Source organism: Dama dama, chromosome 10, assembly GCF_033118175.1.
Source record: "Dama dama isolate Ldn47 chromosome 10, ASM3311817v1, whole genome shotgun sequence".
In the NCBI taxonomy this organism is placed as follows: Eukaryota; Metazoa; Chordata; class Mammalia; order Artiodactyla; family Cervidae; genus Dama; species Dama dama.
Window position 1 is genome coordinate 1,981,526 of NC_083690.1, and position 25,070 is coordinate 2,006,595.

The following is a 25,070-nucleotide window of genomic DNA, read 5'->3' on the forward strand; positions in this document are numbered from 1 at the left end:
TTGAAGGAAAGTTATGACCAACCTAGATAGCGTATTAAAAAACAGAGACATTACTTTGCCAAGAAAGTTCTGTCTAGTCAAGGCTATGGTTTTTCCAGTGGTCATGTATGGATGTGAGAGTTGGACTGTGAAGAAAGCTGAGTGCAGAAGAATTGATGCTTTTGAACTGTGGTGTTGCAGAAGACTCTTGAGAGTCCCTTGGACTGCAAGGAGATCCAACCAGTCCATCCTAAAGGAGATCAGTCTTGGGTGTTCATTGGAAGGACTGATGCTAAAGCTGAAACTCCAATACTTTGGCCACCTCATGCGAAGAGTTGACTCATTGGAAAAGACCCTGATGCTGGGAGGGATTGGGGGCAGGAGGAGAAGAGGACGACAGAGGATGAGATGGCTGGATGGCATCACCGACTTGATGGACATGAGTTTGAGTGAACTCCGGGCGTTTGTGATGGACAGAGAGGCCTGGCGTGCTGTGATTCATGGGGTCGCAAAGAGTCGGACACGACTGAGCGACTGAACTAAACTGAACTGAATGGGTAATGATGCTGAGCACCTTCTCACATGTTTATTGGACATTTTATGATTTCTTTAGAGGAATGTCTATTAAAGTACTTTGCCCAGTTTTCAGCTAGCTGTGTCTTCTTGACTTGAAAGATTTTTTTATATTTTGGATCAGTCCCTGATCCAATATATGATTTGCAAATGTTTTCTCTCATTCTTGGGACACTACCTAAGTCTAAGACATGACATAAAGCTATAGTAATAAAGCCTGTGTGATATTGGTGAAGGATAGACACATAGGTCAGTGGAATAAAAGAAAGAGTAGAGAAATAGATGTGCAGAAATATGTGCAATTAATCATTTACAAATAAGTTACAGAAGGCAGCTCAATAGAGGAAGTATAGTGTTTTCAACTAAAAGTACTGGATAAATTAGACACTCATAGGTAAAGAGAAAATACAAACAATCCAGGACCTAAGCCTCATACCTCAAACAAAAATGATCTCAAAATGGATCACAGACCTAAGTGTAAAACATAAATTCTGAAACACTTAGAAAAAAGTCTTAGATGAAAACACTTAGATAAAGGCTTTGTGACTTGGGATTAGGCAAAGAATTTTCAGGCATGACTCTAAAAACATGAATCCTAAAAGAAAAACTTGATAAATTAGACCTCATCAAAAAATAAAACTACGGCTCTGCAAATGATACTATTAAGAGGATGAACCGACAAGCTACAGACTAGAAGGAAATATTTGCAAAGTGCATATCTGACAAATGATTGCATCCAGAATACATACAGAACTCTCAAAATTCAATAGTAAGAAGACAAACAACCCAATTTTAAAATGGTCAAAATACCAGGACAGAGATTTCAGTGAAGAGAAAACCTGGATGGCAAACAAGCATGTGAGAAGATGCTCCATGTCACCGGCTGTCAGGGAAATGCAGACTGAAGCCAGCATGTCGTATGGCCCCACAACATCAGAACAACCAACGTGTGGAAGTGCTGAGAAAGACACACAGCACCTAGGACTTCTCTTCATTGCTGGGTGGAATGCAAAATGGTAAAGCCACTCCGGAAAACAGATTAGCAGTTTCCTACTAAGTTAAACATACACTTAGCACAATTCTACTCCTAGATATGGTATTATCCCAGAGAAATAAAAATACATGTTTACATAAAGACCTACACAAGAATGTTCACAGCAGTTTTACTTGTAATACCCCCAAACTGGGAAAACCCCAGCTTGAGCGGGAGAATGAATGAACATTACTACCGCGGAGTACTATTCTGCAGCAAAAGGAAACCAGCTATTGATACAAGCAATGACATGCATGTATCTCAAGAATATTACGCTAAGAAAGAAGCCAGTCCTGAAAGATGACACGCTGTATGTTGACAAGCTGTATATTTCCGTTTACAGGACATGTTAAGAAAGACAGAAGTACGGTGGTGTCAGTTTAGGGGACAGAGGAAGATGAGACTGCAAAGGGGCAGCCAGTGGGAGTTTTGGGGGTGATAGAGCTCTGTGTGTTCTGATTATGGTTGAGGTTACAAAATCCATACACGTGTCAAAATTCACAGAGCAGCATACTAAAAAAAATCAATTGTATTGTAGGTTGAAATAGAAAGGCATATCTGCCTCACTTTGTTTAAATTATGACTTGGTGAGCAACACTGCAGAACCTAAAATCACATGATATTAGAAGAATTCTCTTCTGTTTACTTGCCACTTGCCCAGCTTTTCAGAAACCAGTCAGTATCTCCCTCCTCAGGGCCCACCAGGCAATGAATGCATTGTTTTCTTGGAGGAAACCCAGGGATCCTAGAGCCAGTGTGTGCATTGGGCACGGGGGGAGGTGTCTTGTGGGTCCAGCCACAGCCCAGCCCAGCAGTAATGGGGCCAGCAGGGGCACAGGCCAGCCGAGAACCGGTATGTGGGCACTCCTCTGGCTTCTCCCATTCTGCAATTCTGAAATGGACAAGAAAGTGCAGCGCTGGGCTGCAAACACAGGATGACCTCCTGGGCTGACTGGGCCCCTATCTCCCCTGGAGTCTTGTCAGGCCCAGCAAGGGTGGCCGGAGTGATAGCCCCTCACCCCACCAAGCCCACCAGGCCCTGACCGCCCATGGTCACTGGATCTGATAAGAGATCCACACCCACGGCCCCCTCCTCTCCCCCAATGATGACCACAGCATGGCCCCCACCCTGGCTCCACATATATAAGGGGACCCTGAGGACTGAGCACCAGGACGCCAGTTCTCAGCGCGCCCAGCTCCCGCTCAACCGCCACCATGTCTCTGACCAGAGCTGAGAGGACCGTCATCGTGTCCATGTGGAGCAAGATCTCCACACAGGCGGACGCCATTGGCACCGAGACCCTGGAGAGGTGAGCACCAGGTGGGCTGGGGTGGAGCCTGGAGGGGACCGTGTGGGTCAGTGAGGTCAGGGGTCAGTGAGAACAGGGGTCAGTGATGAGGGTGAGTAAGGAGGGGTGAGTGAGGAGGGGACAGTGAGGAGGGTGAGTGAGGAGGGGTCAGTGAGGAGGGTCAGTGAGGTGGGATCATTGAGAAGGGTCAGCGAGGATGGTCAGTGAGGTGGTCAGTGAGGAGGGGGTCACTGAAGATGGTCAGTGAGGTGGGGTCAGTGAGGTGGTCAGTGAGGAGGGTCAGTGAGCATGAGCACATGAGGAGTGTCTCGGTGGTCAGAAGCAGGAGGAGGAGGTGATGGGGGCGGTCTGAGGGTCACCTGTGTCTCTCGGGGCCCAGCACCCAGGTCCCCACAATCACATGGAGGGAGGGAAGGAAGGAATGACCTGGAGACGGGCGGTCAGGGTGAGGTGGCCGGGCCTTACTGGGCAGCGCAGTACTCACTACCGCAAGAGTCACCCAGAGCGGTCACTAACTCGCCCGCCCGCCCGCAGGCTCTTCTCCTGCTACCCCCAGGCCAAGACCTACTTCCCGCACTTCGACCTGCACACGGGCTCCGCGCAGCTGCGCGCGCACGGCTCCAAGGTGGTGGCCGCCGTGGGCGACGCGGTCAAGAGCATTGACAACGTGGCGAGCGCGCTGTCCAAGCTGAGCGAGCTGCACGCCTACGTGCTGCGCGTGGACCCGGTCAACTTCAAGGTGGTCTCGGGGCCCCGGGGGCGGGGCGAGGTCTCGGTGGGCGGGGCTACTTCCTGGGCCGGGGTCCCAGGGCGGGGTCCCGGGGCGGGGCGAGGTCCCGGAGGCGGAGCTTCGTCCGGGCCGCCAGCGCTGACCGCTCTCCCTCCCGCCCCAGTTCCTGTCCCACTGCCTGCTGGTCACGTTGGCCTCGCACTTCCCCGCCGACTTCACGGCCGACGCGCACGCCGCCTGGGACAAGTTCCTGTCCCTCGTGTCCGGCGTCCTGACGGAGAAGTACCGCTGAGGCCGCTGCAGGACCCCCAGGACGGAATGAGCCCCCAGATGCTCCAGGGAGTCTCACACCCCACCCCACGCCTTCCCCGAGACGGGGCCAATAAACGAATTAACGTCCACTTTGCCTCTGTGGTCAATGGGGCCACTGTGGGTGGGGGTGGCAGAGGTGGAGGGAGGATGCAGGACCTGCCTGGGTCACACCGGAGGCCTGCGGGCATCCTTGCACTGACCCCTCTGTCTGAGGGCAGAGATTGGCTCCCATAACCTGGGGGGAGCACTTTCTATTCTGCAGAAAGGGCGCTTCTAGGCCTTTACTTGGGGATGGGGCAGGAGGCAGCGCTGGAACCCAGCTGGCCCCTCCAGCTGTCTCTGGGGCTTCCGGTGGTATACTCTCTTCTTCTTCTGGAATATATAATACTGTTTCCTGGTTCATGCCTGATTTCAGTAAGAGATGAGAGCTGAATATATTCATTCATTCATCCACCCATTCATTGCTCCATTAAGCAATTGTTTATGAGCCCGTAAGAGGCCCAAGAATCTTTCTAGGCCATGCATTTGACCACTTAAATCAGCAAAGCTCTTGACTGGTGGAGCTGACAGTCTAGTGGGGGGATACAGATCAGACGCGGAAAAGGGATAGAGGTTCAACCTTGCTCATAACAAGAGAAATGCAAACTAACACTAAAAATTTCACTGGGATCCATTTCCCACCTACTTGATGAACAAAAACCCAAGACTGACCACACTCTGCTGGTGGCCCCCCTACAACATGGGTGGGAGCAGGACACAGATGCATAGAGCCACTGGGGCAGCTGAGTTTGCTATAGTCTGGAAAACAGTCCATAATGATTTAACGACAGAACAAACCATGAACATCCACATTACAGGGAACTGGGAATGGGAAAAAAAAAAAAAGAAAATTTCTTATGATGGTTGTGACATGATAGCCAGGATTTACGGAGTCAAAAAGAAAAAGAAAAAAATGAAAAAGTAGGTTGGTGTATGTATAGCATGATTTCTTTTCTATAAGAAGGGGAAATTCAAGTATGTGTGTGAATGATTCATTGACCTCTGTGTGCCCTTGCAAGTGTTCATCTGTTTGTGTGTGTTTGCGTATTTTTGCAAAAAGCAACTATGGACAGATAAACTGGAAATGATTACACATGGCAACATGGATGGGGTTGAAGGTGTGCTCCTCCAAGCCTAACTCTCTTCACTATCTTGACCTTGAATCATGTTAAATCATCAAAAAGAAAATTTTAAAGAGCAAAAAATAAAAACATCAGAACAAGAAACTAAGTTACATGAAACTGTTTGAGGATGTAGTAATCTAACGACCAGAAAAAAAGAACTATTCCAAGTGACTTGTGAACATAGTACCTTGGCTGTGCAAAGAATCTCTAATACTCAGTAACTTATTGTTATTATAACACAGATACTGTAAGTTCATAATCTTGTATTTTAAGACATTTTCAAACTATCAAAAAACAAATGCAAAAATAAGACAAAGATGGAGAAATAGGAGTGACTGCTCGTGGGTATGGGGTTTCTTCAGGGGATGATGGAAATATTCTAAAATTGTAATAGTTGCACAATTTTGTGAATGTATTAAAAATGAACTGCTATGTTTTAAGTGGGTGAATCGGATGACATGGGAATTATAACTCAGTCAGTCAGTTCGGTTCAGTCGCTCAGTTGTGTCTGATTCTTTGTACACCACGGACTGCAGCACACCAGGCCTCCCTGTCCATCACCAACTCCCAGAGTTTACTCAAACTCATGTCCATTGAGTCGGTGATGCCATCCACCTGCCTCATCCCCTGTCGTCCCCTTCTCCTCCCACCTTCAATCTTTCCCAGCATCAGGGTCTTTTCAAATGAGTCAGTTCTTCACAGCAGGTAGCCAAAGTATTGGAGTTTTAACTTCAACATCAGTCCTTCCAATGAATATTCAGGACTGATTTCCTTTAAGATGTACAGGTTGGATCTCCCTCAGACTCTCAAGAGTCTTCTGCAACACCACAGTTCAAAAGCATCAATTCTTCGGTGCTCAGCTTTCTTTATAGTCCAATTCTCACATCCATACATGACTACTGGAAAAACCATAGCCTTGACTAGACGGACCTTTGTTGGCAAAGTAATGTCTCTGCTTTTTAATATGCTGTCTAGGTTGCTCATAGCTTTTCTTCCAATGAGCACATGTCTTTTAATTTCAGAGCTGCAGTCACCATCTGCAGTGATTTTGGAGCCCCAAAAATAAAGTCTGTCACTGTTTTCACTGTTTCTCCATCTATTTGCCATGAAGTGATGGGACCAGATGCCATGATCTTAGTTTTCTGAATGTTGAGCTTTAAGCCAACTTTTTCACTCTCCTCTTTCACTTTCATCAAGAGGCTCTTTAGTTCTTTGCTTTCTGCCATAATAAACCTGCAAAATATGCTAAGAAGACAAAACTCCCAAATACTCATCAAGATTCCCCAGTTTACAACTTGCCTTCACTTGCTCTTTCCTTCTGAGTCACTTGAGAGTAGAATGCAGGCATGACTCCCTTTAATACTCTCAGCATCCCTAAACACCTGTGGATTTCCTAAAGTCAACAAGAACACTTACCTGCATAGTCAGAGAACTACCACCAAAATCAAGAGATTGTGAAATGAAAGTTGCTGAGTCATGTCCAACTCTTTGCAACCCCATGGACTGTAGCTTGCCAGGCTCCTCGGTCCATGGAATTGCCCAGGCCAGAATACTGGAGTGGGTTGCTGTTTCCTTCTCCAGGGAATCTTCCTGACCCCAGGATCAAACCCAGGTCTCCTGAACTGCAGGCAGATTCTTTACCATCTGAGCCACTGGGGCACCTGCATAGGCAGAGAACTACCACCAAAATCAGATTAACACCACTCCAAATCCATCAACACAGATCTCATCACACACTGTCCTTCCCAAGAATGGCCTTTATTTGTCAACATCAAACTTCGCATTTAGTCTTCTTCAGCCTGGCTCTTCAGTCCCTCCTTGCATGATCTTCATATTTTTGTGGACGTTTTGGGTTTTTTTTTTAATATTTGCTATTTTATTTATTTGGTTGCTTAGTTGCAGCATGTGGGATCTAGTTCCATGACCAGAGGTCAAACCTGGGCCCCCTGAACTGGGAGTGCAGAGTCTTAGTCACTGGACCAATTCAGGGAAGTCTCTGAATTGTGGGTTGTTTTTTTCTTCAGTGTGTTAATATGAAGAGAGTTGAGTATGACATTGTCGGACAGAAGAATGAACATTTTGCTGAATAAAGCCCCAAGTCAGGATACACGCACAGCAGAAATGGGGCCAGGCTCCCAGCACTTGTGTATAATGAAATTTTTAACTTAAAAAAAGGTCAGTAACAGAGGATACAGATGAAAAAGGCAGCAACAACACCAACACTGGAAAAGTGGGAAAGGGAGCAAGCCTCTCTCAGGGGGCTGCTCAGCCCAGAACTGGAGAGCTGATCGGTCTTAGGGAACTTCAACATTTGGATGGACTCTAAACACAAACCTAATCTCTCCAATCAGGGTCTTGTCAGAACCAGTAACCCTTTTCCCTGAGACCCTATATAAAGAACTCCAGTCCTCCCAGGACAGGGAGCCTGAGCAAAGAACCCTCACTTTTAACACCACTTGGGATAGATATCGGGCCCCAGCTAACAAACCACCACCTCCCAGACAGAAGCCCAGGAAAGTTGCCAGGTTCAAGAAGCTGCTTCAGACTCTAAGATTTGGGAAATCTACACCAGTTGCTAGCTCAGCTTCTGGGGAGCATGTTGGGGTCCCATGGAAAATAAGTGCAGAGCGTTCTGACGCCCTTTCCAACCACCGGGAGGTACCTAGAAAATGACCCACTCCCACCCTTCAGGGAGTTACCTGGCCATGGCGAGTCTCCCCCAGCCCTCAAGCCACCAAACCTGCAAAACTAACCCATAAAGTAGCAAGGGCTTGGGGAGGCAGAACTGCTGGCCCAGTCCATACTGCCTTACCTACTGGTGAGCAAAGACCAGCAGCTAGAGTAGCGAGCCACAAAGGAGGGGGTCTAGGCAACGGGATCCCCTCGACTACCCTACAGCTTTCTCCTGACCTTGAAGCAGCCATGATGATGGGCCCAGAAAACCCACACACCTCGCTCCACACAACAGACAGCTTAGTCCTCAGAATCACTGCCATGAAGAGCAACAAGGTCTCTCGAGAGAGAGTACAACAAAGGAAACTCTTGACAAAACTGGGAATGGGCCTGGAGAAAATGAGAGCTTTGAGGTCTCTGCCACCTTCCCCGAAAGGAAAGAGTTCATGCAAGCAGGAAAGGCAGGGTCCTTCCCTGCTTTTTGTTCCTGGCTAAGCTCAAGACAGAAAATCCCCTGGACTTGCAGCATTAGTATGTATCCAAGGGCCCCACCAGCACATGCACCCCCACCAGGGTCAGCCTCTGGCACGTGAAATGCCCAAGAGATTGCCTTCTAGTGCAATCCCCACCGACCTCAACCCAACGCAAAGGGCATCTGCCTGTGTTTTCCACCTCTCCTCAGAGAAGAGGATCCTAGCAGAGCACCCAAGGTACAGTCAGGTGCCAAGGAACACAATGCCACACGGTCTATCAGGCTACGGCATGGACAGCCAACTTTAGATCAGAGAGAGAGAGAGGCTTAGTGTAACAACCAATGTCATTTCAGCAGGAAATTAGAGGGCCAGTAGTGAGAGGGGCTCCTTTGGGCACACCTTCCCGGGGATGTAGTTCCTGTCAGTTGCCTCCTCCTGCAGGAACATGTGTAGGCAGCGTTCCTTCTGAGCTAGTGGATGCCCAGCATCCATCCAATTTATTAGAAATTCTGCTAATAAACTGTTTGAGGCCCTATCTCCTTTCTTCATAAAGGACTCCTCAAAGACCCTTTTGTTTCCTCGAAAAGGGAGCTGCCATTTCAAGGCTTTCCCATGCAGTGGTGGGACTATTAATACAATCTTTCTCTCTTGCTCCAGCTCATTTTTAGTCACTCAAAGTCACTGCAGCACCATCATACACAGGACTCCTTCAGTCTGAAAACAGGTAGTTTTGTCCACATGCAAATCTCATAGGTGGGTAAAGCGAGCACAGCCCACGCCTGCCGTCTGTGGATTAAAGATGTTGATCTCCAGAAAGTTACTTGGCAGCCTATAAGCGTTGGTCAGTTCCTGCAGCTTCAAGTTAAGGGTCTGGGTGTTAGCTACTGCCATGTCTGACATCTTTCCAAAGGAGAGACCTGGACCGGGGGCTTCATTGTGGTTTTGATTTGCATTTCACAAACAAGTCACGAAGTTGAGCATCTTTTCATGTGTTATTCCTTTTTTTTTTTTTGGATAAAGTCTATTCAAGTCCCTGTTCATTTTTCATTGGGTTGTTTCTTTTTGTTGTTGAGTTGTAAGAGTTATTTCTACATTCTGGATACAGTTCTTTATCAGATATGTGGTTTGCAAATATTTTCTCCCATTCTGTGAGTTGCCCTTTCACTGTCAATAGGTTTTAACCTGACCTAATCAAGTCTTTTGATTTGACTTCTAGGGTACAGGAAACACATGGACAAAGGAACCAGCTAAATAACACTGCAGGGAAACTATCAGAGCAACCCACAAGTGGAATATTCTACAAGTCAGCTGGCCTGAACTGTTCTGCAGTCATTGATAAGGAACGGTGGGTATGGGGTGGGGAGCTTCTGGAAGGAAAAAATGAATAGGCAACTGAAAGCTACATGAGAACCTGGGTCAGATCCCAACCTGAACAAATTGAGAAAGTGTGGGGGATGAACAGGGAATTTCAGTGCAAAGAGAAGTTGTTGGTTCACTTAGATTGAGGAAAGGCTTGTGGTTATTTATATAGAAGGATCTCCTTATTCTAGGAGACTTGTGCTCAAGTTTACACAGAGACATGATGTCATCACACGTGTCCATAGTGTTTGGAAGAAAAATAAAACACATTGAGACATATCCCCATATACACTGACAACACAAATGTTAGCGATGATTGGTCCGGGTGGAGGGACCACAGCGGCTCAGCATACTGCTCGCTACGTGCCAGACCTGAACTCAGCGCGCTCCCCACCTGTCACTCCACCCCGCCGCTGGCCTCCTTTTTGTCTCCCAGACGATGACAGAGGCCTGGGCCCTCTCAGGCCCTTGCACCTGGCACCACTCACTCTCTTCCCCAAACATCTTGTGGTTGATTCTCCCAGCTCCTTCAAATACTCGCTCAGAATCCCCATCTCAGCACCATCTTCCCCACCACCTTATCTAAAACTGTAACCCCTCTGAGCTCCACTTACACCACTTCCCTGCTCTCTCCTTTCTGATGGCAATGCCACTTGTCTCTCTCCAGCCAGAGAACACCTGGAACACGGCCACGGCCAAACAGAGTTGGGCCTGTTAACTTACGGCCACAGAGAAGACCATGGCCGTGGGGAGCCCTGTATCTGAGTCAGAGGACTGAGCCTGGGCTCAAGGAAGCAGGCTAGCTCTGGACTGAACCGGGAGGTGGGAATCATCCTACAATCGAATGTCTCAGTAATTCTCATCCTGAAGATGAGCAATACTGTGACTGACAGAAAAGCAGCAGCTGCTCATCAGCCAGCACGGGGGCCGTCGGGATGTTCTCTTGGTGGGAGTGGCCCCTGTTTTCTCTGTCTGGACAGTGCTTTTCTGCCTGGAGCATTGCAGTTACAGTGGCCAAGTCTGATGTCATGTTCCACAGGAGTGCACAGGCGTCATGGAGAAAACCCAGGTGTCCAGGGCGACCCTTCTCCTTCTCACGGCATGTTTACCTGCTGCCCTCATCCTGTTCTGCACACCTTCCTCAGCAGGAGTGTCTTCTTGCCCTGGGCGGGGCACCCAGCAGTTAGCAGTGGTCTGGCACTGGTTAGAAGGTCATACATCACCCAGGAGGAATGCGTGGAGCTTCTGGGCCTTCACAAGCTTGCCCAAGGCAGCGCCTGCTGCTCACCTGACTTTAGGGTCTGGTCAGGGCTGCAGAGCCTCTCTTAAAGGAGATGCCTCCTTCCCTTCCTCCAGGGAGGACTCTGACCACAGGGACTGCTGCCCAAAAGCATGGCTGTAGGATGTGGACCCATGCACCTCACTGTCCTGGAGCTCCTAGGGGCTGGGTCTCGGGCCTCAGCAGAGGGGAGCGGCCTGAGTCTGAGGAGTCTCTTTCCTGAGGCCCGGGCCTCGGCCCCAGTGGACTTTGTGACCATAGCTGCATCCCCGCTCTCTAGGCTACAGCTTCTCCACAGGGCCAGGAGACTCCGGGAACCCTTCACATTCCAAAGAACCGGCACCGTTTGCGCTGGTGGGCCTGCTGTTCTGTGAGGACAGAGGCCAGCCCCCTCATCCACCTTCGGGCAGGCCCCGGCCAGCCTTCCTTGACCCCCAGCCCCGAGCCCAGCTCACCCAGGAGCAGGGCAGGCAGCGGCATTCGCTCGGGAAGACGGCGTCAGTGCATGCATGGGGCTGAGGCACAAGACCCCTGGGTCACTAGATAGTTCTTTGCGGGGAGCCATCTCTGGGCTCCTGACTGTCCAGGAGGCTTCACAGACCAGGAAACAAAACCAAAACAAACAAAAAAACCAAAACAAAATTCCCTTCCTTTCTGAGCTTACATTCTAGTGGGTAATAAACACATGTTTTTCTGTGGAAAAAAGAAAAGTGTAGCAAGTTGGAGACTGGACAGGCCAGGTGGGGGAGTTGCAATTGTAAATGGGGTGGTCAGTGTGGGCCTAGTAACACGGTGACATCTGAAGGAGGACCTTCCCGGAGGGAGGCCTGGGGAGGATGGAGCAGGCTAGAAGAGGGGCAGGGCAGGGCCTGGAGGAGGACAGAGGAGGGAGGCAGAGCCGGGGGCTTCCTTCACAGAGGGTCGGAAGCCACAGCAGGGCTCAGGGGTGAGAAATGACGGTCAGAGAGGCCTGGGGTCACTGGTCTGAACCTCAGGAAGGAAGGATGGAGCAGCTATCTCCAGGACAGACGGGAGGCAGGGGAAGGGATGTGAGCCTGGGAGGGGGTGGGGGTGTCTCAGGGCACAGGTGGAGGTCAGTGCCGCCAAGTGGACTAAGGGCAGACGGAGGAGGGTTAGAATGGGGACGGAGCCAGGGCCCTCACCCCTCTCCACTAAAATCAACTCCCTAGGCACAAGTTTGTGGGGTCAGGACACAGACTACCCAGGAGAAGAAAGAAAGGCAAGAAAACAGTGGGGCGAAGCACGTCTGTGCACCACCCGACAAATGCTGAGAGAGGGGAGCAGTCAGTAACAGCCCCAGCCCAGAAGGAGGGGCTCTCACCTCCTACCCTCAGGCCCTCCCTGGATTCATCCCAGCCCCTCTCGGCCTGCAGGCCCCCTGCCCCGGCCTGAGTTTCTGGGGGCTGAAGGCTGGGGTCCTGCAACCAGGTTCTAATCCAGTCTGACTTCTTTGCCTGCTCCTCCCCCTGTCACCTCCCACACCCACACAGGCCCACCGCACTCCTGCTTACACCTGGCACCCTCCACTCTGGCTGGAGACTCCCCTGCTGGGGAATTCCCAAGACAAGGGACTGGAAGTCTCCTGTGGTCCCTGCCCTTTCCAGCCTGGAGCCCAAACGTCACCCTGTCCCCACCGATCCCCTTCCTGGGCCCGAAAGGAAATGGTTTCTGCTGAACTTGACCTCCTCACAGTGACCGCCACTGCACCGGGCTGCAAATGGCGCCCGCGGGGAGGCTCAGGTGGCTAAGCTTGGGACTGAAGTCTAGGCTTCAGAGCGAGCTTCCCAGGCAGTTGGTTCAAGTTCACCCTCGGGGCCAGCTGTGCTGGGCACACTCTTGCTAGACCGAGGGACTAAGAAGGAAGAGAAAAGCATCAATACACTGGTGGCATTTCAGGGAAGTCAGCTAAACAAAGAGATACACAAGGGTGAGTGGCGACCCAGGAGTCTGTGTTCTTCCTCTGTGTTGTTGGTAGGAACAGGAATCCTGGCTGTTAGGGAGCATCTGAGGACAGGACGCTGGCGGGGTCCCTGGAGGTGGCGGGGAGCGGCCTGCGCATGCGCCGTCCACGGCGCGGGGTTGTCTCTCCACTGGTAGCTCACTCCCAGGAAATGCATAAGAAAGGTCACCTGTGCAGGTGAGGCGGACAGAAGGGAGCTTTCGCTTTGTAAGCTGTGCTTTTTCCAAGGCTGCTGTTACAAATAATGCGTATAATTTGCAATTTTTAAAAATATTATTTGAAATACATGCAGAAAACACGTGTTAAAAAAATGTAGAAAGAAGACCCTGAGTGTGTGAGGACAGTGCATGTGTGTCTGGAGATTGATCGTATGTGTGTCCAAAAAAAACCCAAACAAACAAGTTACAAAAATACACCCTGAATCCATTTGAACACTGAAAAGGAATAAACAGATTCTAATTGTCATGTGGGAAAATGCTCGTCCACCCCAGGTAATAAAACCAGGTGTCCCTACACACATTATTAATACCACCAACAATCAAGAGTTGAAACCAGCTGGGCGCTCACGGCTCCAAGGTGGTGGCCGCCGTGGGTGACGCGGTCAAGAGCATTGACAACGTGGCGAGCGCGCTGTCCAAGCTGAGCGAGCTGCACGCCTACGTGCTGCGCGTGGACCCGGTCAACTTCAAGGTGGGCTCGGGGCCCCGGGGGCGGGGTTTCGGGGCCGGGGTCCCGGGGGCGGGGTGAGGTCTCGGTGGGCGGGGCTACTTCCTGGGCCGGGGTCCCAGGGCGGGGCGAGGTCTAGGGGCCAGGGATTCGGGGCGGGGCGATATCTAGGTGGGCGGGGTTTGGGGAGGGGCGTGGCCCCGGAGGCGGAGCTTCGTCCAGGCCGTCTTCGCTGACCACCCTCCCTTCCGCCCCAGTTCCTGTCCCAGTCTACTGGTTACGTTGTCCTCGCACTTCCTCGCCGACTTCACGGCCGACGCGCACGCCGCCTGGGACAAGTTCCTGTCCATCGTGTCCGGCGTCCTGACGGAGGAGTACCGCTGAGGCCGCCGCAGGACCCCTCGAACAGGCTTCGAGCCCTCCTCTTCCCCTGCACCCTATTAGTGTTCCATAGGGACCCCCAATAAATGGATGATGATGGAAGGAGCCTGGTCGTGCGTTCTCAGTATTGGGGGAAAGAGGGGAGAGTGAGGGGAGAGAATGGGGACTTCGCAGGAACGCACCCCACCACGGTGTCACCCCCGGCCTGGAGTAACTCCAAGGGGCGCTTTGAACCGGTCCTTGACCTGCAGAACACAGAGTCGCGACCGGAGGGAGCAGGGCAGCCCAGGACCGCCCACGCCGCGTTCTCGGGTCAGACCTGCACTGGGACCTCTGTCCCACCCCACGTCACCCAGCCTGTGGCTTCACTCAACGCGTCGGGACTCAGAGTACTTCCCTCAGAGCCTGTCATCCCAGCTCACCGCTGCGAGGACCCCAGAAACCTTCTGGCCCCTCGGATTAAGGGGGCTCCCTGCCCCATGCGCTTTCTCCCTGTCCCTCCATCGCTCTGTCTGGCGGAGCAGTAACTTTGCCTTCAGAGGAATAATTGCAGACCCCTTTAAAGTCTGCAGCAAAGGCACCCACACACGGCGTGATTTAGTTTCTCCGCGGTGAGGAGGACCTGGGTTGGCGACCTGGGTCGCCAGGTTCCAGCGGGGCTCCTGAAGATAAGGGCGGGCGGGGCGCCAGGGGAGGCCGCTATAAGGAGGCCGGGGCGGCGGGCGCGGCCCCTAAAGCACACTACGCCAGCGCCATGCTCAGCGCCCAAGAGCGCGCCCACATAGCACAAGTCTGGGACCTGATCGCCGGCCACGAGGCGCTCTTCGGGGCGGAGCTGCTGCGCAGGTGGGTTGGGCGGGGTCTCCAGAATCGCTGGGAGGAGGAGACCAGGGTGCTGGGCCTGAGTCCGGGGTGGAGGGCGAGTCTGAGCGGGTTTTCCCAGGGTCTGGGCAGAGCAGACGCTGGAGGGACCGTCCTCCCCACATCCCTGCTCCCGCAGGCTCTTCACTGTGTACCCTAGCACCAAGGTCTACTTCAGACACCTGGGTGACCACCCAGACGAGGTGCAGCTGCTGAACCACGGTCAACGCATGCTCCAGGCAGTGGGCGTGGCCGTGCAGTACATGGACAACCTGCGGGCAGTCCTTAGCCCGCTTGCCGACCTGCACGCACAAGTGCTGCGCGTGGACCCCACCAACTTCCCAGTGAGCCACCGGGGCGCATCAGGGCTCGCGGCGCAGCCGAGGCGGGGGTGGGGGTGGGGTGGGGGGAGGGGGCGGGGCGGGGGGGGCGGTTGGGGGCGGGGAGGGGGAGGCACTAGCGAGGACAGGGCCCTTCTCACCGGCCTCTTCTCCGGCAGCTGGTGATCCAGTGTTTCCAGGTGGTGCTGGCCTCCCACCTGCAGGACGAGTTCACGGTGGAGATGCAGGCGGCGTGGGATAAGTTCCTGACGGGCATGGCTGTGGTGCTGACGGAGAAGTATCGCTGAGTTCCGTGCCCCGCGGGTCTAGGTCTGCGAAATTCAATAAACAGGCCTCAGTAGGCTGGAACCTGCGCACGTGTGGTCTTTAGGGAGCAGACGGACTGACCTCAAAGTCGCCGGGCTGAGAAGCTCCGGGTCCTGAGGGGAGACTCCTGGAACCGTAGGGCACGACCCCGAATCTTTGCTGACAGTGGAACTGGGGGCCCAGGAGTGGGGCCCCTGGCATTCAGCACAGCCTGAATGAGGACATTTCCCGGGCTGACAGTCCTGGGTCTAGAACGCGCCTGGCACCCTGAAACAGTTGCCCTCCTGGGGCAGCGGCACGTGGTGGGCCCATAGCGTGCTCGCTTTCGGCATCGTGGCTGCCAGACCGTTCGCTAAGCACGTCCTCATTCACTCTCATTCATCTCCATCGCTACCTCCCTCAGGAACTGCAAGTGTCAGTCTTCCCCTCTAACACACAGTAGTGGGCACCAGAGACCTGCGGCCAAGTTTCTGGCCTGAGATCAAACAGACTTGGTGGCCCAGGGCTCCCCAGACCCTCACCTCTGTTCCTCCCCCATTTCCTCCTCCAACTCCAGTGCCCAGCCTGAGGCTGCCTGGCCCTCGTCCGAATTAGTCCCTTCCTCTGAATCTCCTGGGGCAGGGAGTGGGATAGGTGGACACATTCCTAGTCCACACAGACACACTGTGTGACAGTAGGCATATCCCTAAGCAATCTGAGCCTAAGCAATCTAACCCAACTGAAAAATCCCCAACTTCGCTGGGTATTTGAAGTGATATTTGAAATAATAATCCTAAGGAAGGCTGGTTGCCTGGCAGGCCCAAGTGTACCCAACCCCCACCCCAGTTCCAGCACTCTGGCTCAGTCTCCGTGGTCCCTGGGCCATAGCGCCCCATCTTACACACATGCACACACACACAGACACACACACAGACACACACACACACACTGTCAATCTCTTCTCTGCAGCACTGGGGCACGGATCTTAGCGATCAGTCCAGAGCCTTTGCAAAGACAAGAGCCCAATCCTCCAAGCTCTTCAAACTCTGAATGAGGATGGTTCCCTGGATGACAGTATGTGCAGGGCTGGACAGTCAGTGACCAAGTTCGAAGGAGGATGCTGAACACTAACCCCTCACCCAGACTGGGCAGAACCCCTCTCGGTCCATGCCCTTTAGTGCGAAAGCAGCTTGCTTCACTTCGAAAAAGATTGTGCTCCTCTCCCAGACTGACAAATGGAAACCTCGATGCTGCCCCAACGCGGTACAAACTCCGTTCCAGGGGGTTTGGGTGGCTCAGAAAAGTGTGTGAGCCGTTCGACCCACAGCACCAGGGTAGAAGGTACCATAAATAGCTGGATTGCAGCCAAAGCGGGACAGGGCAGGGGCCTCCCTGGGACCACGACACCCCACACGCTCTCCAGATCCACCTTTCCAGGCCGGCACCTCCTGGCCCCGCGCCAGCCAATGAGCGCAGCGCGGGCGGGCGTGCCCCTGGCGCCGGGCGCATAAAGGCTCGCGCACTCGCCGCCCCGCACTCTTCTGGTCCCGACCCAGACTCAGAGAGAACCCACCATGGTGCTGTCTGCCACCGACAAGTCCAATGTCAAGGCCGCCTGGGGCAAGGTTGGCGGCAACGCTCCAGCTTATGGCGCAGAGGCCCTGGAGAGGTGAGCACCGCACCTGCCCCGCGGGGATCGGGCCGCACGCCGGGCGCGTCCTTGTCCCGGGCCGCCCGGCCTAAGCCCGGTTCTCCTGCCTCTTCACCCAGGATGTTCCTGAGCTTCCCCACCACCAAGACCTACTTCCCCCACTTCGACCTGAGCCACGGCTCCGCCCAGGTCAAGGCCCACGGCGAGAAGGTAGCCAACGCGCTGACCAAAGCGGTGGGCCACCTGGACGATCTGCCCGGTACCCTGTCTGATCTGAGTGACCTGCACGCTCACAAGCTGCGTGTGGACCCGGTCAACTTCAAGGTGAGCTCGCGGGCCGGGCCGGGACAGATCTGGGCTAGAGGGGCAGAGAAAGCGGCGGCGCCCCCACTCAGCCCCCGCCCCCCTGACGTCTCCTCTCTCGGCAGCTTCTGAGCCACACCCTGCTGGTGACCCTGGCCGCCCACCTCCCCAATGATTTCACCCCCGCGGTCCACGCCTCCCTGGACAAGTTCTTGGCCAACGTGAGCACCGTGCTGACCTCCAAATACCGTTAAGCTGGAGCCTCGGCGACCCCCACCCTGGCCTGGAGCCCCCTTGCGCTCTGCGCACTCTCACCTCCTGATCTTTGAATAAAGTCTGAGTGGGCTGCAGTGTCTGTAGCCTCGGGTCTCTGTGTCCGCGAATCGGCGGGGGTGGGCGTGATTCTCAGTCTCTAGGAGTGGGAGGGTGGAGGAGGGCGGGGAGCTAAGGCTGAGGGTCCCAGAATCTGCTGAACCAAGTTCCCGTCCTGGGAAGACTTCCAAGGGTTCTCTCTGAGGTTGGGAGTGCTGAAATGGCTACCCTGTTTTGAAATTTTTCTGATCCCCCTTAAACATAGTTAGATGAAAACAAAAAACAAACCACACAAATAGGCTTTTCCTGGTGCAAAAGTAGGGGCAGGACAACCTCCAGGAGATCCCACCTCCCTATCAGAGACAAGGGGGGTTGGAACAGGGATCGAGCCCCAGGCACCCTGTCCTGGGTCACGGGAACTCCCTGCGGTGTTGTGGGGGAGGGGCAGTCAGGGAGAAGAGGGGCCTGGAGCTCACTGCAGCCTTCAGCAGGCTCCTCGCTCCCTTGTCGCTGTAGTCTGCGAAGCTCACCGTGCACCCAGCCCTGCGTTCCCCGGCCTCCAAGCCCCCTCCCCCCATCCAGGCTCCTGGGGTCTCCTGGCAGTTCTGCCTTGGTCCTGTGAGCAACCTTCAGAAAGGCCCCTGGACTCCACACTGGAACCTCGAACACCCCACCCACCCTGTAGCCCTTAGGGACCCCCAGTCAGCGCCTCCAGCCCAGCCTCCATCTTCAGGGCAACTCTGCACTGGATAAAAGGTGAGGAGGGTGACAGGGCCACTGATGATCATTCTTTCTGGGCAAGGACCTCTAACAGCTGCGGAGTTACTTCCCCTCTCACCACGCACTCTTCCACTGTCCCGCAGCCCCCTTCACTTTTATTTAAATGTAAAAAATAAATAAAAAATTAAAATCCACCTACGTTTTCACAAGGGACTTCCCCAGCGGCTCAGTGGGTTAAAAAAAAAAAAAATTCTGCCTTCAAAGCAGGAGACGCAGGTTCTATCCGTGGGTGGAGAAGATCCCCTGGAGGAGTAAATGGCAACCCACTCCAGTATTCTGGCAGGAAAATTCCATGGACAGAGGGCCCTGGCGGGCTACAGTCCATGGGGTTGCAAAAGACTTGGACATGACTGAGCGACTAAACAACAATAACAATGTTTTCACCACGTGCACCTTTTTTATGTTATTCAAAAGAGTAAGAGAATCCCTCCATCCTGTCTCCCCAACCCCCGCAGAAACAGCCGAAGTTCAAAGTCTGGGACTGAGCCCACTGGCTCCTATTCTGTGCTGAGGGGATGCAGTTATGTCTATAATTGTACTCCCCCCCCCCCCCAAAATAAAATACCATTCTACCTTAAACATTTTTTTCTTCAACTTGCTCTTCTCACTGACCTGTGTCTCCTCTACCTGTTTTCTGGCTAATTCATTCAGTTCTGTCTCACTTATTTCGATATTCCTGTTAATTTTCCGGTAGAATCCTTTGTCAATTGTTCTCATAAGTCATTTGTCTTTTCCTTATATCTATGCTGGAGGTCTTCCTATATTATGAATGTAAGACATCGGCTGAGAAACGTTCCTCAAGTCTTGCCTTAAAAGGGCCAGGGCTGCAGTAACCAGCACCCAGGGAGAAGAGACTTGAACCCGGAGCTCCTTGCAAATTCTGTAACCCACTCTCAGTATCTGTTCCTTCCAAGACTGCCATTCAGTTGCACTCAAAAAACTCTCTGTGGAAAGAAAGGAATCTGGAAGCACCAAGGTTAAAGAGGAACAGGAGAGTTGGACGGGAGTGGGGGTGGGGAGGAATTAGCTGATTACATGTGAATGATGAGTCAAGTGTGTTATGTCCAGCTCCCTCTGGCATGGACTAGGCGCACTCAATCGCCCATTCATTCACTGATACTGCCCAAGTTTAAAATGCCGAGAGTGCGCCAAGCCTAGGTCCGGTGTGGGTAGCACGGGCTGACTTACTCCATTCCGTTCTCAAGACAGCGCAGCCTGGAGCTGGCAGACTCTTAGAGGATGCAGGAGCGGGCATCCACCCAGCTCCACAATCCCGCCCCCGCCACCTGGCGCGAGGCTACCACTTCCCGGGAAGGTGGACGCAGCGGGCGGGAAGCAGACGGTGGAAGCAAGAACCCCCGGTCAGAGTCTCCAGGTCTCCGTGGATGGGTGAGGGAAGCACCCATCGCCGGGCCGGGCGCAGGTCGGGCGCCGCGCGCCCCCTTTGGTCCAGGTCCGGCCGCCCCGCGCCAGCCAATGAGCGCAGCGCGGGCGGGCGTGCCCCTGGCGCCGGGCGCATAAAGGCTCGCGCACTCGCCGCCCCGCACTCTTCTGGTCCCGACCCAGACTCAGAGAGAACCCACCATGGTGCTGTCTGCCACCGACAAGTCCAATGTCAAGGCCGCCTGGGGCAAGGTTGGCGGCAACGCTCCAGCTTATGGCGCAGAGGCCCTGGAGAGGTGAGCACCGCACCTGCCCCGCGGGGATCGGGCCGCACGCCGGGCGCGTCCTTGTCCCGGGCCGCCCGGCCTAAGCCCGGTTCTCCTGCCTCTTCACCCAGGATGTTCCTGAGCTTCCCCACCACCAAGACCTACTTCCCCCACTTCGACCTGAGCCACGGCTCCGCCCAGGTCAAGGCCCACGGCGAGAAGGTAGCCAACGCGCTGACCAAAGCGGTGGGCCACCTGGACGATCTGCCCGGTACCCTGTCTGATCTGAGTGACCTGCACGCTCACAAGCTGCGTGTGGACCCGGTCAACTTCAAGGTGAGCTCGCGGGCCGGGCCGGGACAGATCTGGGCTAGAGGGGCAGAGAAAGCAGCGGCGCCCCCACCCAGCCCCCGCCCCCCTGACGTCTCCTCTCTCGGCAGCTTCTGAGCCACACCCTGCTGGTGACCCTGGCCGCCCACCTCCCCAATGATTTCACCCCCGCGGTCCACGCCTCCCTGGACAAGTTCTTGGCCAACGTGAGCACCGTGCTGACCTCCAAATACCGTTAAGCTGGAGCCTCGGCGACCCCCACCCTGGCCTGGAGCCCCCTTGCGCTCTGCGCACTCTCACCTCCTGATCTTTGAATAAAGTCTGAGTGGGCTGCAGTGTCTGTAGCCTCGGGTCTCTGTGTCCGCGAACCGGCGGGGGTGGTTCTCATTTCCTGGGACCAAGGAGTCTCAGGCAGAGAGAGAGAAGGGGAAAACAGGACAGAGGGGTATGGGTGGAGCCCGTTCCACGGCCACTGCCTGGGATTCTCTGGGCAGCCCTCACCCTCAACCTGGAATGATTTCTGAGTACAGTCGCCCTTCCCTGAATTCATTCCAGAGCCTTGCATATTCATCACGGAGTTTGCTCAAATAGTCAATTTGTTGGCAGACCTCCAGCCAGGACTTGGAGCTCTCCCCGGCTGCTGCCAGAGCTGGGTGGTGGGGAGAACACAGAGGCCCTCTGGGTCCCTCTCTCCCCACCAAGTGTCTAGAGGAAACTAGGGGTGCGCAGTGCCATTGTAGAACCAGGCCAGGTCCTGGAGGCACCTCTGTCACCTGGTACACCCCCCCAGGACACCCACTGGGCCACTGAGGGTCTGAATGCCTGATGTGGGGGGCCCAACTCAGGATCCACTGCACTGCCCTGAGGCCCACTGACACCGCCCCCCGCCCCCCCCCCCCGCCCCCGCGCTGCTGTGGAGAGGAGAGCCAGGGCCAGGGAGCCTAAATTCAGAGGTGCTTTCTTCCCATGGAGAATGCCCCTAGCACCTGCGGCTTGAGGTGTCCAGTCCTGGCAGTGGTCCAGCCCCAAGCTTTTGGCTGGGAGCAGTGTTCTTCCTTCCCTGGGCCCAAGAGTCAGCGTCAAAAAATGGATGGCAGGTTTCCTGCCTCAGTGTGCCCTGCTTTTAGCATATGAGCTCTCAGCAAGAGGCAGTCTTCCTTACTCTATTATTAGGCAAAATGAGAGCCTGGACTAAAAGTGAAAACAACCCAAATCTCCATCAAGAGTATGACAGGACAGACAAAATGTGATCTAAACAGACAATGAAGTGTTATCCAGCCGTAACAAGCAATGAAGTGCAAATACGTGCTGCAAACACAAAAGACCATGTACTGCATGATTCTATTCCCATGAAATGTCCAGAACAGGCAAATTCACAGAGGCCAAGAGCAGCCTGGTGATGTCCAGGGGCTGGAGGGCAGAGGTCATGGACTGACCGCTGAAGGGGACAGCGTTTATGTTTGGGATGATGAAAAAGTTCTGGATTAGACAGTGGTGATGGTCACACAGTGACTATGATTAAAGTCACCGGATTGTACACCTGAAAATGGCTGAGACAGTAAATTTTGTTATGTGAATTTCAATGCATTTTTTTTAAAGGAGGTATAGTGATGCCTGGCACAGAATGAGTGCTACATGGGTATGAGCTATTACTTGGGGGATCTATCCTGTACTGTGCTAGGTCACTTCAGTTGTGTCCAACTGTTTGTGATCCTATGGACCACAGCCCTCCAGGTTCCTCTGTCCATGGGATTCTCCTGGCAAGAATACTGGAGCGGGTTGCCATGCCCTCCTTCAGAGGATCATCCTGACCCAGCGATCAAACCCTTGTGTTCTCAACACTCATGTCTCTTAAGTCTCCTGCACTGGCAGGTGGATTCTTAACCATTAGCACCAACTAGATTTCTATTTGGGATGATGAGAAAGTTCTGGAATTAGTGGTGATGGTAACACATAGTGTGAATATAGTTAAAGACACTGAATTGTATACCTTAAATGGCTAAGACAGTAAATTTTATGTGAATTTCAATGCATTTTAAAAAAGAGTGCATAGTGATGCCTGGCACAGAATGAGTGCTTTATAGGTATTGGTTATCATTTTTAGGATCTATCCTAGCTACTCAGTGAATGCTCATTGTCCTGAAAAGGGCATCTGCAATGAACCAGGAACAACCTTGGGAAGAAGAAACTGTTGCCTTCCTTATTATATACCATAAATGAGAAAACAGACTGACGTTCAATGACAAACTCCATGCTAAAATGCAGGGCCACTTAATATTGACACATACTAAACATTAATTTCCAAAAATAGGACTTTCCGGGTCCAGGGAGATTGGGAAGGCCCCAGGTCAGAGCTGACGCTCCGTGGAGAGCTCCTAGACCCCTCCCGGCCAGGTTCTGCGACCAGAGGCCCGGCGCCCTCCGGAGGCCAAGGGGACAGCAAGTCGAGAGGCGCAGGCGCAGCCCGGGCTTCACCGAGACGCCGAGCGCGCGGCGGGCGGGTCTCCACGATGGTGCTGGCGCCGGCGGACCGCGCTGCAGTGCTCGCGTTGTGGCGGAAGCTCGGGACCAACGTCGGCATCTACACGACGGAGGCCCTGGAGAGGTGAGCACGGGCCCCGGCGCCTCCGGGCTCTCCTGTCTTCAGCGCACTCGGGGGATGCGTCCCCCTCCGTCCTGTCCCGAAGCCTTTCCTTCCCAGGCCCCACCATCAGGACGCGCCTCACTCGCAGTTCCCCCCGCAGGATCTTCGTGGCCTTCCCTTCCTCCAAGACCTACTTCCTCCACCTAAACTTGAGTCCTGGCTCCGCCCAGGTCAGAGCCCACGGCCAGAAGGTGGCCGAGGCGCTGAGCCTGGCCATGAACCACCTGGACGACCTGCCGCACACCCTGTCGGCCCTGCGCGAGCTGCACGCGCACAAGCTGCGCGTGGACCCGGTCTTTTTCAAGGTGAGCTCGCGGGCGGGGCCGACGCCCGTCGCCGGGGGAGGGGGCTCCCACCAGGCAAGGGGTGGTGCACCGCGCGGGAACCACTCTTGTCTGCCTGCAGCAGCTGTGCCACTGCCTGCTGGTCACCCTCGCCCGGCACTACCCCGGAGACTTCAGCCCCAACATGCACGCCTCACTGGTCAAGTTTCTGAACCACGTGATCTCGGCGCTGGCCCCCAGCAGTGGCCAAATTGGGAGGGTGGACGCGGAGGGCTCCTGTGTTTGAGTAAAGTCGGCTGAGTCCCAGCTGTGCCTGTGTTCTCTTCTAGGGGAGCCAGCCCGGGCCTGACGAGGGTGGGGTGGCGGTGTGAGTCGGGGTGGGACGCCCCTCCCAAAGGGAGGCGGGAAGTCTGGACGGGGTCTCCGCTCCCAGGTGATAAGCCCCGACTCACCGTGCCCTTGAGCGTGGCTACTTGGAGGTGTCGGCTGGGGCTCCGGCCCGTCGGGACGGGGCGTCACGGGCCCCAGCGGGCCCCGCCCGGACCGTCTTCCCCGCTGCCGCCTTCGGACACCCCACATGCACCTAGTTAGTACCGCCCGGGACAGCTTGCGAGGAAATTAGGGACGGGCGCCCCTGCCTGGGTGGAGCGGAACTGCGCCTCCGGAATGCGCTGGGCACTTTGAGCAACCGGGAAGCTTGGGGTCAAAGGTGCCTTTGCCAGACTCTGGACCTGGTTGGAGCAGGTGGCGCCTGCAGCGCGCCCTGCCCCCATCCCACACAGCAGACAGAACTCAGAGCATCTTCCTTTAAAAACTTTTTCTCATGAAATCAATCACGGTCATCGCAGAAACTTCAGGAAACGACTCCCAATTGCTGCACCTAAACTGCCCATGCCTTCCCGTGGGTCCCGGATATACATTGCTTGACAGCATGAATTTCTTTTTCCTTCTTCACAATTTCAGATACAGGATTCGTTCTTACTGTATATCTCAGCAACCTCAGCACGTTTCTTTCTTTCCTTATTAACTCTATATTTTTTCACTTAAAGGAAGCACTTGAGGTCTTTGGTGCATTAACTCCTCTTGGGCACTGAGGCCACTATTCAGTCAAATAAGGGTCACTGTGAACAGGAGTGCCGCAGCACTAGGACAGTCCATTGGGTACCAGAGAGGACCACTAAGTGACCAGGGACAGTCGTCACACCAGAGGGGTGACTTGCACCCCAGTGGGGAGGGGGGACGGCACATTTGGAGAGATTTCTCATAAGAATATATTCAGTTTCACATTGACATGATCAGAGGAAACTTGAAACACACAGAGAGATGGCAGCAGCTCCCCCCAGGCAGGGCCAGAGAGGCAGAGAAGACAGGTACTTGATCTAATCCCAGGAAAGGTATGATTTTTCACTTACGTTTTCCACTTTCACAACTAATTTGCAAAAAACCTTGCCCTGAGTATTTGTAGCTAAAAATCTATGCACTAACATCATCATTCCCTTGGGGGATTTCTTCAGAAGTGTAATTTCTGGCTTTTTGAGAATATTGCCAAAATTGCTTTCCTGAGTTTCGCCAGCAGATGAGAGTCTGCACCCTCACTCGCTGCTAGAGGAGGGTCACCCACTTCCCAGGATAGCATTCTTCCTCAGGTTGACCCAGATTTTGCCCATTTCTCTCTGGTATTTCCTGGGAGGACTATTTCCTCCAAATAAACCCAGCCC

General features: G+C 53.8%; 5 protein-coding genes, 1 long non-coding RNA gene and 1 pseudogene across 9 annotated transcripts; 5 read left to right on the forward strand and 2 right to left on the reverse strand.

Moving 5' to 3' along the window:
- The first annotated feature begins 2,800 nt into the window (after positions 1-2,800).
- HBZ (hemoglobin subunit zeta) lies at positions 2,801-3,917 on the forward strand. The gene is made up of 3 exons (XM_061153894.1): positions 2,801-2,895; positions 3,430-3,634; positions 3,789-3,917. The coding sequence occupies exons 1-3, from the start codon at positions 2,801-2,803 to the stop codon at positions 3,915-3,917; spliced, it is 429 nt and encodes a 142-aa protein (XP_061009877.1).
- A 4,281-nt stretch (positions 3,918-8,198) lies between these two features.
- LOC133063961 (sorting nexin-12-like) lies at positions 8,199-9,252 on the reverse strand (annotated as a pseudogene).
- Positions 9,253-12,715: 3,463 nt separating this feature from the next.
- LOC133063272 (uncharacterized) lies at positions 12,716-24,142 on the reverse strand. Of its 3 annotated transcripts, none has more exons than XR_009694381.1 (3): positions 23,805-24,142; positions 15,255-15,425; positions 12,716-13,034 (listed from the first exon to the last, which is right to left on the reverse strand). It is a non-coding gene; the product is annotated as an uncharacterized LOC133063272 (long non-coding RNA). The 3 variants fall into 3 exon arrangements; XR_009694379.1 differs by lacking the exon at positions 12,716-13,034 and adding an exon at positions 13,702-13,968 and having other exon boundaries at positions 23,805-24,140; XR_009694380.1 differs by lacking the exon at positions 12,716-13,034 and adding an exon at positions 14,691-14,813.
- Positions 14,658-15,401, forward strand: HBM (hemoglobin subunit mu). The gene is made up of 3 exons (XM_061152395.1): positions 14,658-14,758; positions 14,913-15,117; positions 15,273-15,401. Exons 1-3 carry the CDS (start codon positions 14,667-14,669, stop codon positions 15,399-15,401), a joined length of 426 nt encoding a protein of 141 aa, XP_061008378.1. The 5' UTR covers positions 14,658-14,666.
- LOC133063962 (hemoglobin subunit alpha) lies at positions 16,926-17,703 on the forward strand. The gene is made up of 3 exons (XM_061153895.1): positions 16,926-17,068; positions 17,170-17,374; positions 17,479-17,703. The coding sequence occupies exons 1-3, from the start codon at positions 16,974-16,976 to the stop codon at positions 17,605-17,607; spliced, it is 429 nt and encodes a 142-aa protein (XP_061009878.1). The 5' UTR covers positions 16,926-16,973; the 3' UTR covers positions 17,608-17,703.
- On the forward strand, positions 19,982-20,759 carry LOC133063963 (hemoglobin subunit alpha). The gene is made up of 3 exons (XM_061153897.1): positions 19,982-20,124; positions 20,226-20,430; positions 20,535-20,759. Exons 1-3 carry the CDS (start codon positions 20,030-20,032, stop codon positions 20,661-20,663), a joined length of 429 nt encoding a protein of 142 aa, XP_061009880.1. The 5' UTR covers positions 19,982-20,029; the 3' UTR covers positions 20,664-20,759.
- LOC133063270 (hemoglobin subunit theta-1-like) lies at positions 22,699-23,658 on the forward strand. Of its 2 annotated transcripts, none has more exons than XM_061152393.1 (3): positions 22,699-23,029; positions 23,169-23,373; positions 23,477-23,658. In XM_061152393.1, the coding sequence occupies exons 1-3, from the start codon at positions 22,935-22,937 to the stop codon at positions 23,636-23,638; spliced, it is 462 nt and encodes a 153-aa protein (XP_061008376.1). In that variant the 5' UTR covers positions 22,699-22,934; the 3' UTR covers positions 23,639-23,658. The 2 variants fall into 2 exon arrangements, with proteins under 2 accessions (XP_061008376.1, XP_061008375.1); XM_061152392.1 differs by having other exon boundaries at positions 22,710-23,029; positions 23,474-23,658.
- Positions 24,143-25,070: the final 928 nt, after the last annotated feature.